General features: G+C 38.8%; 1 protein-coding gene across 3 annotated transcripts in view; it reads right to left on the reverse strand.

The window, feature by feature from the left end:
- Positions 1–5,860: 5,860 nt before the first annotated feature.
- The window catches only part of LOC134753161 (uncharacterized), a 43,508-nt gene continuing 24,567 nt past the window's right edge, over positions 5,861–24,801 (reverse strand). For 2 of the 3 annotated variants that reach the window (XM_063688953.1, XM_063688954.1), the window contains exons 5-15: positions 24,365–24,462; positions 23,346–23,453; positions 21,776–21,944; positions 21,143–21,233; positions 20,108–20,219; positions 16,840–16,975; positions 13,012–13,130; positions 12,203–12,330; positions 11,277–11,353; positions 10,546–10,728; positions 5,861–9,134 (exon numbers count right to left, since the gene is read on the reverse strand). In XM_063688953.1, the coding sequence (XP_063545023.1) occupies positions 9,048–9,134; positions 10,546–10,728; positions 11,277–11,353; positions 12,203–12,330; positions 13,012–13,130; positions 16,840–16,975; positions 20,108–20,219; positions 21,143–21,233; positions 21,776–21,944; positions 23,346–23,453; positions 24,365–24,462 (1,308 nt within the window). In that variant the 3' untranslated portion in view covers positions 5,861–9,047. The remainder of the gene's footprint in view (positions 9,135–10,545; positions 10,729–11,276; positions 11,354–12,202; positions 12,331–13,011; positions 13,131–16,839; positions 16,976–20,107; positions 20,220–21,142; positions 21,234–21,775; positions 21,945–23,345; positions 23,454–24,364; positions 24,463–24,801) is intronic. The other variant, XM_063688955.1, reaches the window with a different exon arrangement.

Consider the following 24,801-nt stretch of genomic DNA (forward strand, 5'->3'; position numbering starts at 1 on the left):
CGGTACGGAGTGAAACATGTCGAGCGTTTTCGAATTAAAATACGTAATCGTTATTAATATATTTAATATGTCTGTGTCTCACGGAAGTTTTGTTTTTAATATAGTTTAACAATAATAAGGGTAATTATAGAATAGGATTTTAATGAAATATTATAAAAATAAAATACGCGGTTTAAAAATTAAAATGTTTAACAATTTTTATTTGTTGCAAGTTGTAACATGTATTTAGGTAAGAGAAATCAAATAGCATTTAATTGCTCTGTATCGATTTACTACAAATTATAAATTGTATTATAACAATTAATTCCATGTAGTACTTAGTAATATCATTATATAACTTTGTAATCTTTCAGCACTTTTATTGTCCCAACCTTTTCTATGTAAGAAATGTCATTAGATACACTTACCAGTCGTTTTTAGGGCAAAGAATAACACAAAATAAGGTCCATGTGGTTAAGACCTGACGACTGGTCTGGCCTAGTGGGTAGTGACCCTGCCTGTGAAGCCGATGGCATAGATTAGTATTGGCCGATGGTCCTGGGTTCGAATCCCGGTAAGGGCATTTATTTGTGTAATGAGCACAGATATTTGTTCCTGAGTCTTGGGTGTTTTCTATGTATTTATATATTATATATATCGTTGTCTGAGTACCCATAACACAAGCCTTCTTGAGCTTACTGTGGGACTTAGTCAATCTGTGTAAGAATGTCCTATAATATTTATTTATTTAAGACTTAGTTACTTCTAATTGACCGCGGGCCAGGAACAGATTTCCATGACTAATCGCCCCCCGGGCGAAAATTCGTATAGTGATTAACGGCTATGTATGATGAACCCTCGTGGACGTCAGCTGCAACTCCGTTGGTGGGTTGAGGAATGGCAGCTACACGTAAAAAAAATTGACATCGCCTCCCGTGTCAGTTGGTTCTAAACTATATTTTTTTTCTGATGTTGATGGGATAAATGAAAGTACATAGTATTGTAATAGCTAATAGCATTTATTTTCTCATAACGTCTCACGTACTAACGCTAGCACCGATTTACGCGCTGTACACTCATATACATTTATACATTTGCACACATTTACAACTGCCTCCAAGCTAAGTTACTCAGTGACTGGCTCATGCTATCCCTAAATAGGCTAAGAAAAGTATATGTTATTTCCCTTGTGTCTAAAAATAGAAAGATGGCTGTAACAGCCAGTTAGCCGATACACTCCGTAATAGATGGATACAGTCTAAGGAAAAAAACGTGCCTCGAAAATCACGTAAGTTTGATTCTCGATCAGATGGCGCCACTAGCTTTGGCCTACTCTCGTATAGAGGGCGTTGACCGTTTCGTTTGTTATTTATAATTTTAACGCATATCAGTGAAGGAACATGGGTCAAAATCATATAAAAGTAATTAATGCAAATAGAAAAATCATTAATCCATATTTAAATACATTTTAACGTATTTTTATAAATCTTCATTTTTAGTTTTAAAGTATGTCGATAGATGGCAGTGAATTTACAGTGGTTACAAAATTTACTATGATAGCACCGCTCTATCTTATTATATCCTCTTTGCTAGTAGTTACAGGTGGTCTGGTGATGAGCAGCGCGGTAAACAGCAGTTGCAGTTAAGATATAGCATACCGTAAAATGGGGCGAGTTGGAGCAAAACTGACATTCAAACCTCGATAACATTTTATTTTTACATATGCAAACTGAATGGTGTATATAATAAGTGTTCCGGACGTTTGTATTTTAGTTTTTATTTTATTTTGGGTAGTTCCATTTCATAACTTTGACGATAAACAGGAAATCCCACCTCACCCCGTAGTCCCTCGTAATTGGGGTGAGATGGGTTTTTCACCTGAGGGTTGCCGACCCTTTATAAGAACCCCTATAGTCTCATTCTATGTATATACGTACCATCTAATAAAATTTAAAAGTGGAAAAATTACTGCCTTGGGTGAGACTTGAACTCACGGCCTCTGGATAGATACTCCAGCGCCCTGCCAACTGAGCCACCAAGACCTCATCCATAGTCAGCAAATCTTCCCACTATATGGGTCTAGGGGACCCTAGCGACATCTACCGTGAATTAATTAATTAATTTAACTGGTGAATTTCCAATATGACTTGGAACTCCGGTGGCCGTTTAAGAAGTGTAACACTCTCACGGTAGATGTCGCTAGGGTCCCCTAGACCCATATAGTGGGAAGATTTGCTGACTATGGATGAGGTCTTGGTGGCTCAGTTGGCAGAGCGCTGGAGTATCTATCCAGAGGCCGTGAGTTCAAGTCTCACCCAAGGCAGTAATTTTTCCATTTTTAAATTTATTCTAAGCTTAATAGCATCGATCGCAGACGTTTCTGCTTGTTAAAAATTAATTCATCTAATAAAAAATTTTGCATGCATTTTTTAATATGTGCATACGCCAGTCATTGAGTAAGACATATTATGAAACTAAAGCTCATTACATCCGCGATAGCACAACCAAAAACATATGTATAATGTATAATTTTGTTGAACTGTAATAAAAAAGGTTAATTATAGTATAGTGCATTGTGCAACGAGGGGGGTAAGCGAGATTTAGTAAACGAGGTCTATAATTCCCGACAGCCGCGGTTGAAATTAATTAAATACCCGAGTTTACAATATCCTTACATTTCTTACCCCCGGAGTTACACACAATGTTTATCATCACACTTGCGAAGAAAAAACTATATTTTAAGCGAAATATTTTTCCAACATTCTTCCGCCATATTGTCATTTCTTGACAGGTTAGGCATCGAAGGCCTACAGGCTAACGATTGAAAATTGCGTAAAAATATTTTTAAACGGCTATTAAATTAATCAAATTAAATATGTATTTTTAAACATAAACAATTTTTTTTACATATGTGAATTATACATATTTGTCTGTTACTTTTCTAAAACTTGGTTTGTTGGTAAAAAGTAGCCAAGTGAAATCCTTTATAATTTCAGGATTTTCACACAGCACAGAACTTTGCTCCCATATAGATTATATTATAGATCTCAATTCTTTTGTCGGTCAACAACTACACATATTCTTAATATTGAACTTGGCTCTCATTTCACATTTAACCCTTAAATGCATATTGTTGCCAAATGAATACAAAGCATTGGACAGCTCACAGATTCAACAGAAAAAAGCTAAAAACATTTAAGTTAAAACATTTTTCCAACCAAAATAAAAAATCATATCTATAATAATATCTTAAGGCGGTTCCCTGAGCCAGAAAGCGAAAAATCTCCTTATATGATCATGTTTTTCTAAGAGGCGTTGATATTCGTAGACGTGGAAAATATATATGTAGTTCTTGACTATATTATCTTTAACAACATAGCTTCCGATACACGAATAATAAATAATAATAATAAATACACTTCGCTCGATACAATTAATTCCCAAAGTAACCTCTAACGCGGACTTTTAATCCTACTTTACTCGGTTATTTATTATGTGATACTATAAACAAAAAAAGAAGAAAAAACAATCTTAACATAAATAGTAATTTCATAGCTTTAGAATTTTGATATTGTAAGGTAACGTTTTTAAAATAAATAAAAGCCGACAAAATTCGATCAAAAATGACACATGGCGCGTATGTTCTTTCCCGTTCTTTCTTGCGAAATGTGACAAAGACAGTTGCAAACCGATGGAACGGCCTTAACTATGTTATTGTTGGGATAACATTACTTACTAAGAGGATATAGCCAAACGGAGTAACCAGTAGGCTTTCCCCTCTGTCGAAAATAGTCGGCCAATGGTCATACACAATGTATGGACTGACGTTTATCTGACATGGCTATTTTGACGTTACGTATACATTCCCCAGCAAAAATCGGCACTTTTTAGTACAGACAAAGATAGATATAACTCCGTAATAGATGGATACAGTCCAAGGACAAAATGTGCCTCGAAAATCAAGAAAATTTGATTCTCGTCCAGAGGGCGCTACTAGTTTTAGCCTACAGTCGTATAGATGGCGTTGACGGTTTCGTTTGTTATTTAACAATTTTAACGCATATCAGTGAAAGAACATGGGTCAAAATCATAAAAATAATTAATGCAAATAAAAAAAAAACATTTATCTATATTTAAATACATTCTATCGTATTTTTATAAATCTTCATTTTTAGTTTCAAAGTGTGTCGACAGATGGCAGTGAATTTACTGGGGTTACAAAATTTACTATGACAGTACCGCTCTAGTATAAGTTACTCTATGGTACAGAAAATTACAGACGTGGCGTCTCCGTTTGGTTATATCCTCCTAGACTTATTATATGTGCCATTCCCAATCAAAAGGTTACTTATTGTAGGTTGTTAATAAGGCGCTTTTTCCATATATCTTCAATTTGAAATCAACCTTATTGATAAGCGACAATGTGGTACCTGGTGACCTTTTGTTTGAAAATGTCACATATTCTTCTCTTATAGACGTCCCACATTTTCATGTTTTTTATTTATTTATATTTTTATATTTTATTTAACATTACATGTCATGTGCATTACAAAAGATGTTAGTTACATGTAATTGGTACATGACACCCTGATAGGGCACAAAATGCTAACAGATAGATAGGTACATTACATACTTACAATTCTAGCGAAAATCAAAATAATTAATATAATTATGGTTGTGCTATGCGAGAAGCTAGATGACCTAGATGTACATGGTAAGCTAGATTTAACGTTATCATAGACATTTGTAAGCGGAGTTAAGTCAGCTAAATACTTAAAATATTTCAATGTTGGATCTTATTCAAAAATTATCCAAAACTTTATAGCGCAGAGGCAAATGGGGTCATCAATACTTGGAAAACCACTATTCATACAACGTTAAATAAGTTTTTGACAACAATTTCATTTTTAGGGTTCCGTACCCAAAGGGTAAAAACGGGACCCTATTACTAAGACTCCGCTGTCCGTCTGTCAACAGGCTGTATCTCATGAACCGTGATAGCTAGACAAAGAAAGAAGACAGTTCAAAATTTTCACAGATGATGTTTTTCTGTTGCCTCTATAACAATAAATACTAAAAAGTACGGAACCCACGGTGCGCGAGTCCGACACGCACTTGGCCGGTTTTTTTAATACATTAGTTTGGTAATTATTCTAAATAGTTTGGAACAATTATTGTAAAATAATTACCAAACTATGTATTAAAAAAACCGGACCAAGTGCAAGTCAGACTCGCCCGCCGAGGGTTCCGTACTTTTTAGTATTTGTTGTTATAGCGGCTACAGAAATACATCATCTGTGAAAATTTCAACCGTCTAGCTATCACGGTTCATGTGATACAGCCTGGTGACAGACAGACGGACAGCAGAGTCTTAGTAATAGGGTCCCGTTTTTACCCCTTGGGTACGGAACCCTAAAAATTTATGCAGCTTCAGTTTATAACTTGAATACTTGATTATAATAATATGTCTGTGGCTATGAATTTTTGAATAAGATCCCACAACGCATGCACTTAAATCTTCTTCTTCTTTTAAAATTATGGCTTCAGCCCAGTGGGACTATTTCGCCAGTATCAAGGTATTAAGAGGTTTAAAAACGACAAAAATTGTACGGTTGTACAAGACAGTGTACGGTGATTTGTTAGCTCTTGTAAATCGATAGCTAGACTTTACAAGAAGCACGTGGACTACCGGCCGTTGACTCCAAGATGGTGGTTAAACGCGCTTCAAAATTAATTCTCCATTCACTGCACACTACCACATTAGTTTACTGTATAATAAGCTATCGATATTACACTTTAAACAATATTAATGAGCAAAAAACAAAGTAATTAATCACGATGCTAACTATCAAGATGGCGCTCGAACCGCAAGTCCCACTTAAATCTATAAGATTAAATTATTAATACTTAATTACAGAGGGAAGATCTTTACATTAGTCTTCTATACAATAGCTAATATATCTTTTACAACAATATTATGACACTGGTGATTTTAGAGATTCTTTTTTAGTAATTTACATATATTTTTTGTGATGATATTCAAATATAAATGCCTATTATAAACGGATAATTGACTACGCGTGGTACAGTCGCCACAAGATATATCTGAGCGGCCGAGGTGCTCACAAATATCTGAACACACCTCTATGAGGGCTACCGTTTTTGTGCTCAGCGGTTGGCGCCACTGTTGATGTAGGTCCAGAAAAACAGATCTCAAAATTCTTCTATGCTTATTTTTATAAAATCAATACGTTCTAATATACACAAAAGTATTTCAACGTCTAAATGTGCCATTTTATCGACCTGTTTAATTTTGCATATATTTTAGTTGGCACTTTTTTTAAACGACTAACATTTATTGAGCTATATCTATTGTTTACCATGATTAATCAAAGATAGACAAAGATTTACAACAATTATGAATAAGGAGTAAAAATTCCCGATAAAAAAGCTTGAAACCCCCAAAACTTCTATCCATTTGACATTTTGAAAGACCTCCATCTACACTAGCGCCCCTAGCGGCGAAATTAAACGCGGTAGCCCTCATTGTCAAGGCAATTGCATGTGCATATATTTTTGAGTATCGTGGCCGCTCAGATATATCTGGTGGCGAGTGTACTTGATTATTCTTGATATTATTATTACTACATGCCGCAAAACCCAAAAATCTACACGCCAGCAAAGAAATTAGTTGCAGATGTAGTGCATAATTATTTTCCATCGTATTTTCACGGAAACGTACGAACATGTCATGCTATTTCAGTCAGTCTCGGTACAAAGAGTACTGAGGTTTTTTTTTTATACTACGTCGGTGACAAACAAGCATACGGCCCGCCTGATGTTAAGCAGTCTCCGTAGCCTATGTACGCCTGCAACTCCAGAGGGGTTACATGCGCGTTGCCGACCCTAATCCCTCGAGCTCTTGACTGAAGTAGCATGATAAATACGAACGTTTCCGAGAAAATACTATGGAAAACAATTATGCACTACATCAGTACTTTTAATTAAATTTTCTTTGAGAAAAGCACCTTCGACCAAAAAGGGATTGCGTGCCGAGCGTGAATTAAACGGCCGAGCTCAAGCGAGTACGTTCAGTAACACGAGCGTTTCGTACACAATGTTGTTAGTTCTTTTAATAATCAAGATACAGAAGATGTTGCGTCAATAACTGAATCCTATCAATGATAGAAAAATGACAATTCATTAAAAAGTAAAACTGTAAAATGTAAAATGCGTAAAAAAAAGTAAGATGTGTTTTCAAACTTCTCATAAATGTTTTAAATAGAGACTAGTTTGAGACAACAATAAAAATTGGTAGAAACGCAAAAAAAACTGTAATAAATACTAAGGGTATTTGACTGTAAATAAATAAATAAATTATTTTAAACAATGCATGAAATAAAGCAACAGAAGATTAATAGAGAAACGTAGACAGCAGTTATTTTTAGACATAATTTCTATTTTAAAACCCGTATAAAACTATAAAGAGCAAGTAATTTGATTGTGACGTCACATGCTAGTGTTTCATATAAATTTCATAGTAGCAAAATCGTTTTGACAGTTCGAAAAATGAAACTGATTTAGTAGTCAAATACCCTATAACAGCATAAGTTTCTGTTTTTTATTAAGACAGTGAAATGTTTAAATAACATATTATATATAATGATTTTTTTTTTAACAGGGTGTTGCTAAAATAAATATTAACCGGATAATATATTTTACAACGTTCTCAAATAAAGCAAAATGATGACTCAAAATAAACGCAAGTGAATGGTACTTTAAAAAAACTGGTATCAGGACTATTGGAAAGGAATTTCTGGAAGGCTAATTGGGATCACTCCTAACATATTGGAACGGGGTATGATTATTTTATTGACAATTGAATTATTATTATTATTTTTTGTTATTATTGTTATTCTAATGTTTAATGAAACCCAATTTTAATTGCACATATTTCTGACATATCTATTGTAAATAATAATATTAATAATGTAAATTACGCATCCATGACAATGTATAATTAATACAAATAAAAAAATATGAATATTCATATATTGAAGTAGATTAACATTTCACTATTTGAGACGTTTTCAACCAAAAGGTACCACATGGTCGCAGCTACATGGTTGAAGCTATATGGATATAGCGCCTTATTGACAACCGACAATAAGTACCCTTTTGGTTAATGGCACATTTGTTCATAAGAAAATACATTTTTTTTCCTAATGGGGTCGACCGGTCTAAGTATTTAGCAGATGGCGCCAGCATAGCTCGCCCTGTCAATACCTAGAATTGTGTAATTTTTTTTAAATGGAATTTTATGCCCTGGATGCCAGCCCTTTAAGCCAAATCTCAGTCGCGTCAAGATCATTTTGAACACCTCGCCCGCTTAGCAACTTCTGCTGCCGACTGTACTATTTTGAGTTTTAAACAAAACAGGATAATAACCTAAAATTAATAAGATATGTCATGATTATTACAATGGTATATAACTAGGTGGAAGGAAAAGCCTCGCAGGCATTTGTACTATTTCTATACATAATCTAATTTTATTAGATAACTAGCTTTTGCCCGCGACTTCGTCTGCGTGATCTTAGTAACAGCAGCTAAAGTAGCGCCTGGAAAAATTCTCATAGCAATTATTCAATTGAGCATATTATGCACACAAATTAGCAGGCACTTCATTAATTATCTCAATTCCACCCCGCTTTTAACTTTCTTAAGGGATGATTTTCGGGATAAAAACTATCCTATGTCCTTCTCGGGGACTCAACCTATCGCTTTTTAGCGATAAAACCGCCTGTTGTTACCTAGTCTTAAGCTTGTATTTCGCTTTCTGTGTATTTTTTAAACTTTATGGTGCACAATAAAGAATATTTACTTACTCTGTCAGCGGTTTAAGCGTGAAGAGGGAACACACAGACAGAAAGGGAGACAGACAGACAGACTTTCGCATTTATAATATTAGTATGGATGTTTTGAGTAACTAATTTTAGGGGAGACTTGGTAATTTGGTTTGGCAATACAAGTGGTCGAACATGGTATTGGTAGTATATAGTAGGATATGTTCAGAGGTCGGTCTCGGAGGCCTGCGTGTGCGTGTCCAGCCAGTGGCGGCTCCTCCGGCTCCGGCTCCGGCTCCGGGTCGACGAGCCCTGAAACAGACAAACATACATTAAGGCCGTTCCATCCGTTTACCGCTATCACTGTCACATTTCGCAAGAAAGAACTTAGACCATGCGCGCAAAGTGTCAATTTTGATCGAATTTTGCCGATTTAAATAAATAAATATTCTTTATTGCACCACAAAGAAACAATTTTTTTTAAACAGATTTACAATGTAAATAATGGTAGCAACAGGCGGTCTTATCGCTGTGAGCGATCTCTTCCAGACAACCTTAGGGTAGCAGGATATAAAGAACAAAAGTTTTTATAAACAGGTAGTGCACGAATTAATTAGAGGGACAGGAATTACACATACATTAATCAGACAGTACATATAGTAAATTTTAGATAAATAAATAATATAACACAAATAAATATATAAATATATATATACACATACATACACAATATATACACAACAGCACATTAAGGAAGAGATAAGTAATGATTTTTATTTATTTTAAAAATGTTGCCTTACAATATGGAAATTCGAAAGCGGACAAATTACTATTTAAGTAAAGATTGTTTTTTATTCTTTTTTTTGTTTATAGTGTCACATAATAAATAACCGAGTAAAGTTGGATTAAAAGTCAGTCACCCGTTGACCACGAACGCTGTAAAGAGTTCGAAACGTCGGGATGTATTATAAATTCAATATACGCGATATAATCCGTTTTCATAGTTTTATTTTAAAAGTCCGAGTTAAGAAGTTACTTTGGGTATTCATTGTATCGAGCGAAGTGTCATAATTCGTGTATCGGAAGCTTATAAATTAAAGATAATATAGTCAAGAACTACATATATTTTTTCCACGTCTACGAATATCGACGTCTCTTAGAAAAATATGATCATATAAGATTTCTCGCCTTCTGGCTCAGGGAACGTCTTTAAATATATATTACGATACAAGTGCGAAAAATAGGAAATTCGCAACGAAGTGGCGATAAATTAAAATACGACCGAAGGGGCTGTCTTCAGTACATAAACGGTCAGATAGATGGCGCTGTTAGTTGTATTACCAAAGAGGATAGAATAAGATAGAGCGGTACTGTCATATTAAATTTTGTAAAAACTGTAAATTCACTGCCATGTATCGACATACTTTAAAACTAAAAATGAAGTTTTATAAAAATACGATAAAATGTATTTAAACATGGATAAATGATTTTTTTATTTGCATTAATTATTTTTATATGATTTTGACCCATGTTCTTTCACTGATATACGTTAAAATTATAAATAACAAACGAAACCGTCAACGCCCTCTATACGAGAGTAGGCCAAAACTAGTGGCGCCATCTGATCGAGAATCAAATTTTCTTGATTTTCGAGGCACGTATTTTCCTTAGACTGTATCCATCTATTACGGAGTTATATCTATCTTTGGTATTACTGAACTACCTTATGTTGGACATGGTCCTTGTCCCTGTCCGTATGCTCATAGTTTTTGTGGTCCTTGGAGCTGTGTTCCTTGTGGTCCATATAATGTTTATGGTCCTTGTGGTCCTCGTCGTGTCGCGTGAGGCCGGACGCGGCCTCGGCGGCGCGAGAGGCCGCACGGGCCTCGCGGGCGGCGAGTGTCTCCTGTAGACACAACAATACATTACCACAAGGCGGTTTTATATAGTCTGTCATGCCATTTCCGTCAGTGGGAAAAAAACCGGCCAAGTGCGAGTCGGACTCGCGCACGAAGGGTTCCGTACCATTACGCAAAAAAAGGCAAAAAAAATCGCGTTTGTTCTATTGGAGATATTTATTTTATTCTGTATTTAGTATTTGTTGTTATAGCGGCAACAGAAATACATCATCTGTGAAAATTTCAACTAGCTATCACGGTTGATGAGATATAGCCTGGTGACAGACAGAAGGACAGACGGACAGAGGAGTCTTAGTAATAGGGACCCTTTGGGTACGGAACCCTATAAAGCGGCAAATTTGCGGTTTAAAAATGACATGTGGTATTTTCTGTAAAAAGGGACCTTATTGTCGATGGCGCTTACGCCATTATTAACGATGCTCCGATGTAAATACAATGCGGCGCGACGCTGTGCGGCGTAAGCGCCATCGACAATAAGGTCCCTTTTCATAGAAAATGCCCCATATATAAACATAAATAGGTAACATGAGTTAACCTGCATCATGACGGCCGCTTCCATCTCCGCCATACTAGCGTCGCCCGCGGATTTTGGTAAGTCATCTTCCTCTACATCTGAAAACATAATATAATATGGGATATTACTGCAATGTTCTGCCACCAGAGTGCAGCACTAGCCTTTTTAGTAAACCATAGAGTAACTTACACATACTGTACCTTTAACAGGGTTTTGACAAGTTTTCAAAGATAATAAAATATGAAATTGATGCATCAAGGCGGTTTGTTTATAGAGGACCTACCGGGAAACGGGAATCCGAAATTTCGGTATCTGCCTCTTTATCGCTCGAATATGCAAGAGCGACAGAACGAAATTTCGATTTTCTTGTTTTGCGATAGATTGTGGCAGTGTGTACCTATATATAATAAATTAAGTTAATATAATAGGGATATTGTATTAACTTAATTCATTTCGATTTTTACGCAAAAACCGATTGTAAATTAAAAAACTATATGTCAGCTGTCACACTACACAGTGTTTTGTGTGTCCTTTTTTTTCTATTTTCCGTGGAATTTGATCTTGATTTAAATACTGTTGATAAAGGTGAGATGTTGTGTCCTAAAATATTTATATCTAGAACAGCGGAAATGTGGAATAAGAAAATGAAAATCTAATCATTTAAATTGGTACTTATTGTCGGTTGTCAATAAGGCGCTAAATCAACCTTATCGACAAGCGACAATGTGGTACCTTTTGGTTGAAAAAGTCACATATTATCTCCGAAAGTAATCAAAGTAGGTATGTGTAAGCATGAAAAAAAAAATGCAAACGGACAGGCGAGAGGCCGGAATTATATTCTGAAGGTTCACTTGGTTTAAACAAAATCAAATTTGAGTCGAGACTAGTGCGCTTGCTAGTTGTAATGTATGGAAGTATATGTCAGCTGTCACACCGCTAGCGTTTACCGTGATAGGAGAACAGCGCGGGCGCTTGTCCGGCGTTTCGCAGCGTGACGGTGTCGCTCTTGAGCCGCGCCGCGTGCGCTCGTAGACGAGTCTCGCATTCTTCCGTCCACTCGCTGTCTGTGTGCGCTCTGTAATGATGTTTCATACGTTACAAAACACTAATAGGAAAATACTTTAAAAAAATCCTATTTAACGTATGGTTTCCTAGAGCAGGTAGCAGCAGTAGTATTGTTACTTTCACTGATATGTGTTAATATTGTTTAATAACAAACGAAACCGTCAACGCCATCTAAACGAGTAGTCCAAAGGGTGGTATTGGTGGGAGCGCCATCTGTGCGAGAATCAAATTTTCTTGATTTCCGAGGCACGTCTTTTCCTTAGACCATTCATCTTATACTAGAAAAAAAATTTTTTTTTTTTTTTATATATACGGAGTTATATAGGTCTTTGGTACTACCGTACACAAATGACACTTCCCACAAGAATCGTGCTGTCCCTTTCTAATGTATGGCACTATCCCTTTCGGCTATTTAGGATTGTCAAAATTCAAATCGTTATCTTATCTGTGGTCGTGTACGCAAAGGGACGTCAAGTTGTGTCCAGAGAATGCCCGAAAGGAGGAGTGTCCCACTGATAGTACTCACTACCACCCTAAGAACCACTTGCACCATCCCACTAACCCGGGGTTAAGCGGTTAAACCGTTAACCCAGTGTCAAATTGTACTGGTAACCACGGTAACTCCAGGTTTAACCGGTTAACCCCGGGATGGTGGGCCTAAGAGTGATTTTAGAACTGTCCTAGTACTTACTGGCCATCGTGCTGCAGCCAGGGCCCCGGTGACAGCAGCGGCTCCCCTATAGCAGCTGAAGTCTGCTCAGCATCGAGTCGTGCCAGTAACTGCTTCGCTACCACTTCTGCAGCTTTCCGCTGAAAATATACAGTTACAGTTACAAGGGGGTTGTCATAACAGGTCATGGACTATTAAACAAACATCTTTTTAGAGTTCCGTACTTAAAGGGTAAAAACGGGACCCTATTACTAAGACTCCGCTGTCTGTCTGTCTCTCTGTCCGTCTGTCACCAGGCTGTATCTCATGAACCGTGATAGCTAGACAGTTGAAATTTTCACAGATGATGTATTTATGTTGCCGCTATAACAACAAATACTAAAAACAGAATAAAATAGAGATCTAAGTGGGGCTCCCATACAACAAACGTGATTTTTATTGCCGTTTTTTGCGTAATGGTACGGAACCCTTCGTGAGCGAGTCCGACTCGCACTTGGCCGGTTTTTTTATAACAGGTCTCACAGACAGTTCCCTATGCAGAGGATGCATGGAGACAGAAGAAACAGCCTCTCAAGTGGTATATATTATTATACTCTTTGCACGTGGTGCTGGAATTCAGCGGAGTGGCCCCATACAGGGCAAAACATCTCAGATCCCCGAGAGACCTCCCCGAAGTCCTGCTCAACATCAAAGGTTTGATAGGATTCCTCGAGGAGCTGGGCTGGCAGGAGTAGCCGCCCGAAATAAATAAATAAAAGCGCTAAATTGTTCTATACAAGGTGGTCTAAATAAGTGCATTCCCGTTGCCAGGGAGGTTTTGGGATTATACTGAGCAACTTTTACTATGGGACCAACCCCGTAATCGCGAAAAAACATTTGGCTGTTTCATACATTTTGGCTGGTCCATTTTCTATGGGAGGGTAATTTTTTTTTCGCGATTTCGTATGTATAGGGTAAACTCGTATTATTTAATGTGTGTTTACTAACATTAGCATATTAAGATTAATTTAATTGTATTACTAACAAATTATATGGGCATTTGCCTGAAATAAATAATTGAATTGAATTGAATTATTTGGTGACACGCCTAATTCGGTGATACAAGTTTTGAAGCATGACACCCAGGAAAGCTAGTGAATTAGGGCCTTTTAAATGGGACCACACGGCTTCACGGCTTCGGCGGCTTTGTCGTGAGGTCCCATTTAAAAGGCCCTAATTCACTAGCTTTCCTGGGTGTCATGCTTCAAAACTTGAATCACCGAGTACAAGGGTTCAACCATTAATCCATCCATCTATCCATTAATTACGTCACACGAATCTCGAGGTTTTTTGACCCCTCCCCCCCTCCTTGTCACACTTCGTCACATTTGGCAAACCCCTCCTCCCTGGTGTTACGTCACATTTTTTCAAAGAAATCGTCAAATAGAATTAAGTATTATTAATATTTTATCAAAATATTTTTGACCAAAGAAATATTAGTAATTTTATAACCCAAAACAGATTAGGAAAGAAAATTAAACGATTAAAAACGATTATCGTTCCAAAAACTTGTTATTTAACTGTACAGCGAATAAAATAATTTAAATAAGTTAATGTGACGTCACAAAGTTTGTAGCTCCCCCTCCCCCTTGTCACAACATGTCACATTTTCTTGACCCCCCTCCCCCCCTAAACGTGTGATGTAATTAATGGATGACCCCTAATGATGGTATTTATAATATAAAAAAAAAACAATCAAAGTGAATAGGGAATATTACTACAATGTTCTGCCACCAGAGTGCAGCACAAGCCTTTTTAGTAAACCATAGAGTAACTTATACATACTGTACCTTTAACAGGTCTTTGACAAGTTTTCAGAGATAATAAAATATGACATTGATGCATCAAGGCGGTTTGTTTACAGTGGGTCTACTGGGAAACGAGAATTCCAAATTTCGGTATCTGCCTCTTTATGCAAGAGTGACAGAGATGTTAGATAACGAAATTAGTATTTTCTTGTTTCGCGATAGACCCTCAGACCATAGAGTAACTTATACTAGAGCGGTACTGTCATAGTAAATTTTGTAACCCCAGTAAATTCACTGGCATCTGTCGACACACTTTAAAACTAAAAATAAATATTTTTAAAAATACGATAAAATGTATTTAGATATGGATAAATGATTTTTTTTATTTGCATTAATTATTTTTATGATTTTGACCCATGTTCTTTCACTGATATGCGTTAAAATTGTTAAATAACAAACGAAACCGTCAACGCCATCTATACGAAAGTTGGCCAAAGCTAAGTAGCGCCCTCTGAACGAGAATCAAATTTTCTTGATTTTCGAGGCACGTTTTTTCCTTAGACTGTATCCATCTATTACGGAGTTATATCTATCCTTGCTCAGACTGTGGTAGTGGCGCCCCCTACCCCCTACCTACCTCCTCTTGTGGGCTGTGCAAGGTTTCGGCTAGTGCCAGCAGCACGTCGTAGGTCTCCAGCGCGCGGTCACCTACCTCCTCTTGTGGGCTGTGTAAGGTTTCGGCTAGTGCCAGCAGCACGTCGTAGGTCTCCAGCGCGCGGTCACCTACCTCCTCTTGTGGGCTGTGTAAGGTTTCGGCTAGTGCCAGCAGCACGTCGTAGGTCTCCAGCGCGCGGTCACCTACCTCCTCTTGTGGGCTGTGTAAGGTTTCGGCTAGTGCCAGCAGCACGTCGTAGGTCTCCAGCGCGCGGTCACCTACCTCCTCTTGTGGGCTGTGTAAGGTTTCGGCTAGTGCCAGCAGCACGTCGTAGGTCTCCAGCGCGCGGTCACCTACCTCCTCTTGTGGGCTGTGTAAGGTTTCGGCTAGTGCCAGCAGCACGTCGTAGGTCTCCAGCGCGCGGTCACCTACCTCCTCTTGTGGGCTGTGTAAGGTTTCGGCTAGTGCCAGCAGCACGTCGTAGGTCTCCAGCGCGCGGTCACCTACCTCCTCTTGTGGGCTGTGTAAGGTTTCGGCTAGTGCCAGCAGCACGTCGTAGGTCTCCAGCGCGCGGTCACCTACCTCCTCTTGTGGGCTGTGTAAGGTTTCGGCTAGTGCCAGCAGCACGTCGTAGGTCTCCAGCGCGCGGTCACCTACCTCCTCTTGTGGGCTGTGTAAGGTTTCGGCTAGTGCCAGCAGCACGTCGTAGGTCTCCAGCGCGCGGTCACCTACCTCCTCTTGTGGGCTGTGTAAGGTTTCGGCTAGTGCCAGCAGCACGTCGTAGGTCTCCAGCGCGCGGTCACCTACCTCCTCTTGTGGGCTGTGTAAGGTTTCGGCTAGTGCCAGCAGCACGTCGTAGGTCTCCAGCGCGCGGTCACCTACCTCCTCTTGTGGGCTGTGTAAGGTTTCGGCTAGTGCCAGCAGCACGTCGTAGGTCTCCAGCGCGCGGTCACCTACCTCCTCTTGTGGGCTGTGTAAGGTTTCGGCTAGTGCCAGCAGCACGTCGTAGGTCTCCAGCGCGCGGTCACCTACCTCCTCTTGTGGGCTGTGTAAGGTTTCGGCTAGTGCCAGCAGCACGTCGTAGGTCTCCAGCGCGCGGTCACCTACCTCCTCTTGTGGGCTGTGTAAGGTTTCGGCTAGTGCCAGCAGCACGTCGTAGGTCTCCAGCGCGCGGTCACCTACCTCCTCTTGTGGGCTGTGTAAGGTTTCGGCTAGTGCCAGCAGCACGTCGTAGGTCTCCAGCGCGCGGTCACCTACCTCCTCTTGTGGGCTGTGTAAGGTTTCGGCTAGTGCCAGCAGCACGTCGTAGGTCTCCAGCGCGCGGTCACCTACCTCCTCTTGTGGGCTGTGTAAGGTTTCGGCTAGTGCCAGCAGCACGTCGTAGGTCTCCAGCGCGCGGTCACCTACCTCCTCTTGTGGGCTGTGTAAGGTTTCGGCTAGTGCCAGCAGCACGTCGTAGGTCTCGAGCGCGCGGTCGGCGGCGCGCAACGCCAGGCACACGGACACCGAGGAGGACTCCTGCACCGCACACGCACACGATAATCTGCGGACAACTATTTTATTCAAATACTAGCTTTTGCCTGTGACTTCGTCTGCGTGGACTTAGTAACCCCAGCTAGAGTAAGAATAGCGCCTGGAGAAAGTTTTATAGCAATTATTCAATTTGAGCATATTATGCACACAAATTAGCAGACACTTCATTAATTATCTCAATTCCACCCCGCTTTTTACTCTCTTAAGGGATGATTTTCGGGATAAAAACTATCATATGTCCTTCTCAGGGACTCGACCTATCTCTATGCCATAATCTAAATCGATTCAGCGGTTTAAGCGTGAAGAGGGAACACACAGACAGACAGACAGACTTTCGCATTTATAATATTAGTATGGATAGGTATAAGATGGGGGGTCCCTTTGTTTGACAGTCATAATGTAATGATTGTCATGTAATCATTAGTCATAATTCTGATACCGTTAACTTTTCAGGATTTTCCTCAGGTTATCCTATAGATAGGTTAGGTTAGGTTTGTTTTATGGCAATCCTGAAAAGTTACGCGTTTCTGAGAAAAACAAAATTATGACTAACGTAAATGTGAACAAACGATATATTATGACTTAAAACTATATGGGAAACAATAGACCCATAAGATGGTATGTTGATCTCTTGGTGGTTTTTTAAGTTCCGTATTTCAAAGTCAAATTAAAAATATTTTTTATTTAAATAGGCCTAGCAACAAGCACTTTTAAATTGTCAAGTTTTACAAATATTGCAGTTATTATTTTTCTTAAAAACATTTCTTTATATTAGATATGTCAAATTTAATAATAAGAATTTTACAAAAGGATCGTCAAATACCAAAATTGTATAATAAATACTAGTCTAGAAACTTTCTACAATAAAAATCTAAATGTCAAAAAATACGGATTACGTAATATAGGTATTCATTTAATTATCAATTTCATCATTATTAAGTAACATAAATTTCATCATTATTAACACAGACGTGGAAAGGGAGAGACGCTCCATGGCTGTGCGTTGTAATATGCTTGCCCGCAGGTTTGCACGGTGTACAAAAGAAGTCAAAATAACATTGTTTAAGGCCTACTGCCAGAGCTTCTACACGTGCAGCCTGTGGGTAAGATATACGCAGAGTACTCTCAACACCCTGAGAGTACAATATAATAATGGGTTTAGGGTACTGTTGGGTCTGCCGCGCTTCTGCAGTGCATCAGGTATGTTTGCGGAGGCTCGAACTGATGGATTCCAGGCCATAATGCGTAAGCGTACTGCCTCACTGATGCGGAGGTTGCGCGGTAGCTCCAACAGTCTGTTGCATGTGCTGGCCGAGAGGCTAGACTGCCCGTTCCAACACCACTGGATGCTGTTGCATGTACAGCAGTAGTGTTTGGAATGTGGCAGTCTTCATTATGTAAAGTTAGATGTGATATACATTTTTTATTTGTAATTTAATGTGTTTACTAATATTAGCATATTAAGATTAATTTAATTGTATTACTAACAAATTATATGGGCATTTGCCTGAAATAAATAAATTGAATTGAATTGAATTGAATTAAGTAATAAAAAAAATAAAATAAAAAATAAAATATCTTTATTTCAGAACATTCAAAATTCCATACAATATTGTTAGTACCATCGTTATACCTATGTGTTAGTAAATACATTAAAAATAAAAACAAAACTTTTAACAATAAAATCAAAATCCAATAAATTTAAATAATGAATACAATAATAATAATTAATATGTCAGATTCAAAATAATATAGACTAGAATAATAATTAGAATGTCAAAAATTTACCATTTTCTTTTAATTTAAATTCATATAAATAATGATTTCATGTCAAAAGAGCAACAGATAAATAATAAATAATTAATTATTTTCAATCAAACTTAATCCCACGGTGCTTCCCGTTGACCTAGAACTATGAAATTTGACAAGGAACTTGTCTTACACTACAAGTACAGGGAAATATCTGAAAATTATACATTTGTTATTATAATTATAGGTATGGTTGACCAAATCTTTTTGTAGATTTATGAAACTTTATATTACAAATTAGTATGGAACCCTCGGTGGACGAGTCCGACTCGCACTTGGCCGGTTTTTTAGGGTTCCGTACCCAAAGGGTAAAAACGGGACCCTATTACAAAGACTTCGCTGTCTGTCCGTCTGTCACCAGGCTGTATCTCATGAACCGTGATAGCTAGATGATAGTTAGACAGTTGAAATTTGTAAAAATGTATTTCTGTTGCCGCTATAACAACGAATACTAAAAACAGAATAAAATAAATATTTAAGGGGGGCTCCCATACAACAAACGTGATTTTTTTGCCGTTTTTATAGATAATGGCACGGAACCGTTCGTGCGCGAGTCCGACTCGCACTTGTCCGGTTGGGATTACTAATGATTTACCAAAACTACTACTATACTCGATTTCTGTGAGATAGCAGTTCTAACCTAACCTAAACCTACTTTAAAAGCAGTTCGTTTTGTGTGGGGTCGCAGGTCTAACCTAACCTAAACCTACTTTAAAAGCCGTTCGTTTTGTGTGGGGTCACAGTTCTAACCTAACCTAAACCTACTTTAAAAGCCGTTCGTTTTCTGTGGGGTCGCAGTTCTAACCTAACCTAAACCTACTTTAAAAGCCGTTCGTTTTCTGTGGGGTCGCAGTTCTAACCTAACCTAAACCTACTTTAAAAGCCGTTCGTTTTCTGTGGGGTCGCAGTTCTAACCTAACCTAAACCTACTTTAAAAGCCGTTCGTTTTCTGTGGGGTCGCAGTTCTAACCTAACCTAAACCTACTTTAAAAGCCGTTCGTTTCTTGTAGGGTCGGAGTTTTAACCTAACCTAAACCTACTTTAAAAGCTGTTCGTTTTCTGTGGGGTCATAACAAGTAATTTGACTAAATGTTTATTGTGTAATTTTTTTTTGCCTTAATAAAACATTTAGCAAATGACCAAATGCTTAAATGTTAATTTTCGTAGTAATATTCTGCTTAAAGAAAATTTGACCAAATGAAAATATGCGTATTGTAAACTTGCCAAAGATAGCATTGACAAATAAAACATTTGCTAAAATTTGTTTGGGTAATGAAATTTGACCAAATTCTTTTTGGGAAAACGGCAGGATCCCGTCCGGTTGTTATTGTACCTGTGCGCGGTGTCGGCGGCCCTGTTGAGCGCGCACTGCAGCACGCGCGCGTCGGCCTCGACACGCGCACAGCGCGCGCGCCACGCCGCCACCGACGCCGACAGCGCGCAACCTGCAAAAATACAACACATAGGGTCATTGTGCTACTTTCCGTCCATGCTCTAGTTTTCGTCCACTTGACAGATTAGCAAATAATTAAATTTCATTTTCAATTTGCTACTTGCGAAATATCATTTTTATGTAGATAGATATATTGTTTAGACATTAAGGGTTGCAATAAGTCCAAATATGCGCAGCAATGCAGGTTTATATTTAAATTTCGTCAGTGGACGAAAAGTACTTTTTATCCCAAAATCATCCCTTAAGAGGGTCGAAAGCGGAGTGGAATTGAAATAATTAATGAAGTGCCTGATATTTTGTGTACATAAGCAATTGAGTATATGCTCAAATTGCATAATTGCTATTACACTTTACCCAGGCGCTATACTTACTCTACCTGCGGTTACTTAAGTCCACGCAGACGAAGTCGCGAGCAAAAGCTTAGTTATTTAAATGAGAATGAGTATGGCGCCTGTCGCGAGTACAGAAGACTGTTTCTCTGCACTATTTTAAGAGCCTATAATATCTTTATTTATTACTTTTTTTTGCACTTTAATGCCATTTTACAAACTTTTATTTAACTTGCAATGTATCTATGTAAGTATGTATGTAATATGTATGTAACATGTTTGTAAGGGTCAAATTTTGCAAGTTAAAATTGACCCACTTCCCGGTTTCTGATAAAAGCTGAAAATTTGCATACATATGTAAGTCGGGTGACAATGCAATATTATAGTACCATCGAGCTGATCTGATGATGGAGACAGGTGGTAATAGGAACTCTGTGATAAAACAACGCAACCTAATTGTGTTTGTGGTTTTTAGAATTGTCTCGATAAGTATTAGTTGCCTGTGGAAAGAAAAGTACAGTCAGCGATAAAAGCTTGTACCAAAAATGTAATTTTTGCCATAAACTTGGTAAAGTAGTAAACTGACCATCATTACTGGCCGCAACCAACGCCTCCCTCAGGTCCGCCTGAGCGCACACATCCAGCGCCAGCCTCTCCGCTGCCTCCGCACACCACGTCTGAAATATCAAGATAATCACTTACTAAATGTTAATCTTCTCTTCTAAAATTAAAATTAATCACGCTCGCGAGGCCGTACACACTCGTGCTGTCTCACCTCCTCATGGCTGGTTTCATCGTCACTCCGTCTCAGTCGCACCCTGCTCGCGATCTTGGCTCGGCGCGCGTCGCGCGGCGAGGCCGTACACACTTGTTATCTCACCTCCCTCCTCATGGCTGGTTTCATCGTCAGTCCGTCTCAGTCGCACCCTGCTCGCGATATCTCACCTCCTCATGGCTGGTTTCATCGTCAGTCCGTCTCAGTCGCACCCTGCTCGCGATATCTCACCTCCTCATGGCTGGTTTCATCGTCAGTCCGTCTCAGTCGCACCCTGCTCGCGATATCTCACCTCCTCATGGCTGGTTTCATCGTCAGTCCGTCTCAGTCGCACCCTGCTCGCGATATCTCACCTCCTCATGGCTGGTTTCATCGTCAGTCCGTCTCAGTCGCACCCTGCTCGCGATCTTGGCTCGGCGAGGCCGTACACATTTGCTATCTCACCTCCTCATGGCTGGTTTCATCGTCAGTCCGTCTCAGTCGCACCCTGCTCGCGATCTTGGCTCGGCGCTCGTCGCGCGGCGAGGCCGTACACACTCGTGCTCCGTCGGCCGAGCCGTGCTCGCGCTCGCAACTCCCCGAGCTGGCGTGTGGACGCGTGTAGCCGCAACATCTAAAAAAAAAAATACAGTAAGGGCGGGTTGCACCACACCGCATGCCAGGGTTGCCATGTACAGATCTACTGTTTTGGGGGATATTTTTTTTATCGAACCTGCACACGAAATATCGAGGAAATTGATTGAGAAACGCGACTTGCAGAGAACATACGCGCTCAATTTTGATCAAAATCTGGTAAAATAAGTAGGTAGGTAAGTACATCAGGGACCGGACAACCCTTTCCGCGATAAAACCCTTTCAATGGGCGACACTTTAACACGGCTAACACATTGAAAGACTTTCCCTTTTGAACTGCAAGCCCATTCATACCCTTACCTTTGACTAACCCTTACCGAAAAGCTAACCAAAAATAAGGCTAGATCTTAATCTTAATCTTAATAAGGGTTACCCTTATCTTTAAGCGCTTTTTATAAAGGTTTCCCTTTGCGTGAAAGAGACAGGATTAGTATATATCTACGGTAGTGTATGAAAAGGAAAGAAAATACGTGTCTAGTCAAAGAACGCCGCCGTCGCCGCCGACGATCGCTCGGATTCGAAGTAATGTGTGCTTTATGAACAAGGTAGACGACTTAAATTAGCACGCTTATATGCTAAAAGGGAAGCCCTTTATAAGGCTAACCCTTATAAGCAATATGCAAGGTGTTGGTGAGCGGATGATAAGGGTTTTGTAAGGGTATTTGGGCTACCGATTACTCAAATGTGGTAGCTTTATATAAGGGTTTTTAAAAGCAAAACAAAGGGTTTCGTCTGGCAAAGGGTATGGTGAGTTAAGCCTTATGCAATACCCTTATAAAACCCCGATAAGGGATAGCGGGCCGGTCCCTGAAGTACATGTCTTTTGTTTAGTGACATATCAAATCAAATCATAAATGCTTCATTTTCGTTTTTTCGTCAAGAACTATTCCAGGCATACCTTTTTCAGACGAGTACCTAGTTACTATAATAAACATCTATCCGAAATAGATTGCTTTCAACACTCGTTGGCTAGTATAAAAAATATAGTTAATCGTAAGTTGTTTTAGTACAGATAGCGTTCTTAATTTATCTGATATAGATATGCATTCGTTATAATTTTACTTATTTCAGTTAACATAATTTATAATTTATGAACCTCCAGGTCTTTTTTGTTGTATATTTCTATTGTTTCTGTTGTTTTGTATTGCATTTTTGATATGTAAATGTTTATAATGACTGATAACCAAGCAGTTTCTGAATTAATGAAACAAAAAAACATTTATTTACAGGCAACGAAAGCCCACAGACACATATCATACGAACTAACATATAAAGAATAATAAAAATCTTAAATACTAAAAATTCATTTTTGTGACGCAGTTTTCTTTTGCGGCGTACACATACATACACAAGACATAGCTCAATCCATGCAGTATCTTACCTCGCCGTGCTCAGACAGATCTCTGAATCCCTGGCTGACAGATCTAAACTGGTGTCGCAGTTGTCCACAGGATGAGTTTCGCTTGAGCTATCCTGTGGCTTCTCTATTCTGAAACACAGAATAATATAAATAAATTAAAATAACAATAAAAATACTTTTTATTCCATTGACACAAAAATATTTCAATCAAAATAATATTCTATGCTAATACATATAGTAAAGTGTTAGAATCCCTTCCGGGTATAGGGCTCCTCCAACCTCTTTTGTGGTAGTAATTACTGAGTTTTGGTTGTCTGAGTGATAGTTGGGTGTTAAGTTTTGTACGTGACATCGATTAAAGTTAAAAATTCACGGTCATTCATTCCGGTACACTATTGCGAGTTCTATGTCGGCGGCCGATCATAAAATCAGGCAGATCGTAATGTTCCTGTATGTTTTGACCGTAGTCATATTAAACCAATAGATAGGTAGGATAGCTTCGTTAGGTTGCTTCAGATGCCCGAAGGGCAAACTGTTCAGAAATCGAAGCCCCGCGTAGCGGGGCTCCGTCGATTTAGGGAACGAGACAAACATTTTTACGCTTCACGATATGCCTAGCAATTTCACGATACTAAACTATACAATATACACTACACTACACTATACAATACACCTATCATTCTCAAGCTGTCACATAACATTAATAACATATACTCATCTATGCTGTCACATACACAACTTACACAAGTACGGCCATGATATGAGGAGTGTCTTTTCAAAAGGGTTTATTTCTCTATGAAAAACCATACAAAAATAAGCCTTGTGAAAAGACACACAAGGCTTATTTTTATATACGTACTGGTGACGTATAAAGTATGACTCACGCAAGAACGGTCCGGGTCCGGGCCGAGGCTACAGACACTTCGTTTTCTGTAGAAAGTATAGAAAATTGAAGGCCAGGACCCGGACCGTTGTAGAAAGAGCTAACCTTAAGGTTGACGAATAAATACAAGAAAAAAACGATCGTTAAGACCACCCACCTGACTTGGACCTCATGCTTGAAAGCCTCCGATTCTGGTTCCACCTTCTCCTGAGGAGTCGGTAGCTCAGCGGGACTGACAAGAGACGAACTGTCATTCTGCAAGACAAAATAATCAGCTGTAAAGTAAGGACGCTATCGAAGGGCGGACACGCTATACATCAAAATTCACTTGCGTTTCTATGTGTGAACGGCACGTCTGTACACCCGGATGCGTCATTGTGTGAGTAAGTTGCTTGAAAACAGTACTGAGCGGTCGGCAAACGGCAAATGTTCTTTCACATCAGTGAAAGAACATGGGTGAAAATCATATAAAAATAATAAATACAAATAAAATAAAAAAACTTTTATCCATATATATACATTTTTTGATATTTTTATTTTTAGTTTTAATCGTGTGTCAATAGTTGGCAGTAAATTTACTGTGACAACAAAATT

The sequence above is a fragment of the Cydia strobilella genome, chromosome 26, assembly GCF_947568885.1.
Source record: "Cydia strobilella chromosome 26, ilCydStro3.1, whole genome shotgun sequence".
Taxonomy (NCBI): domain Eukaryota; kingdom Metazoa; phylum Arthropoda; class Insecta; order Lepidoptera; family Tortricidae; genus Cydia; species Cydia strobilella.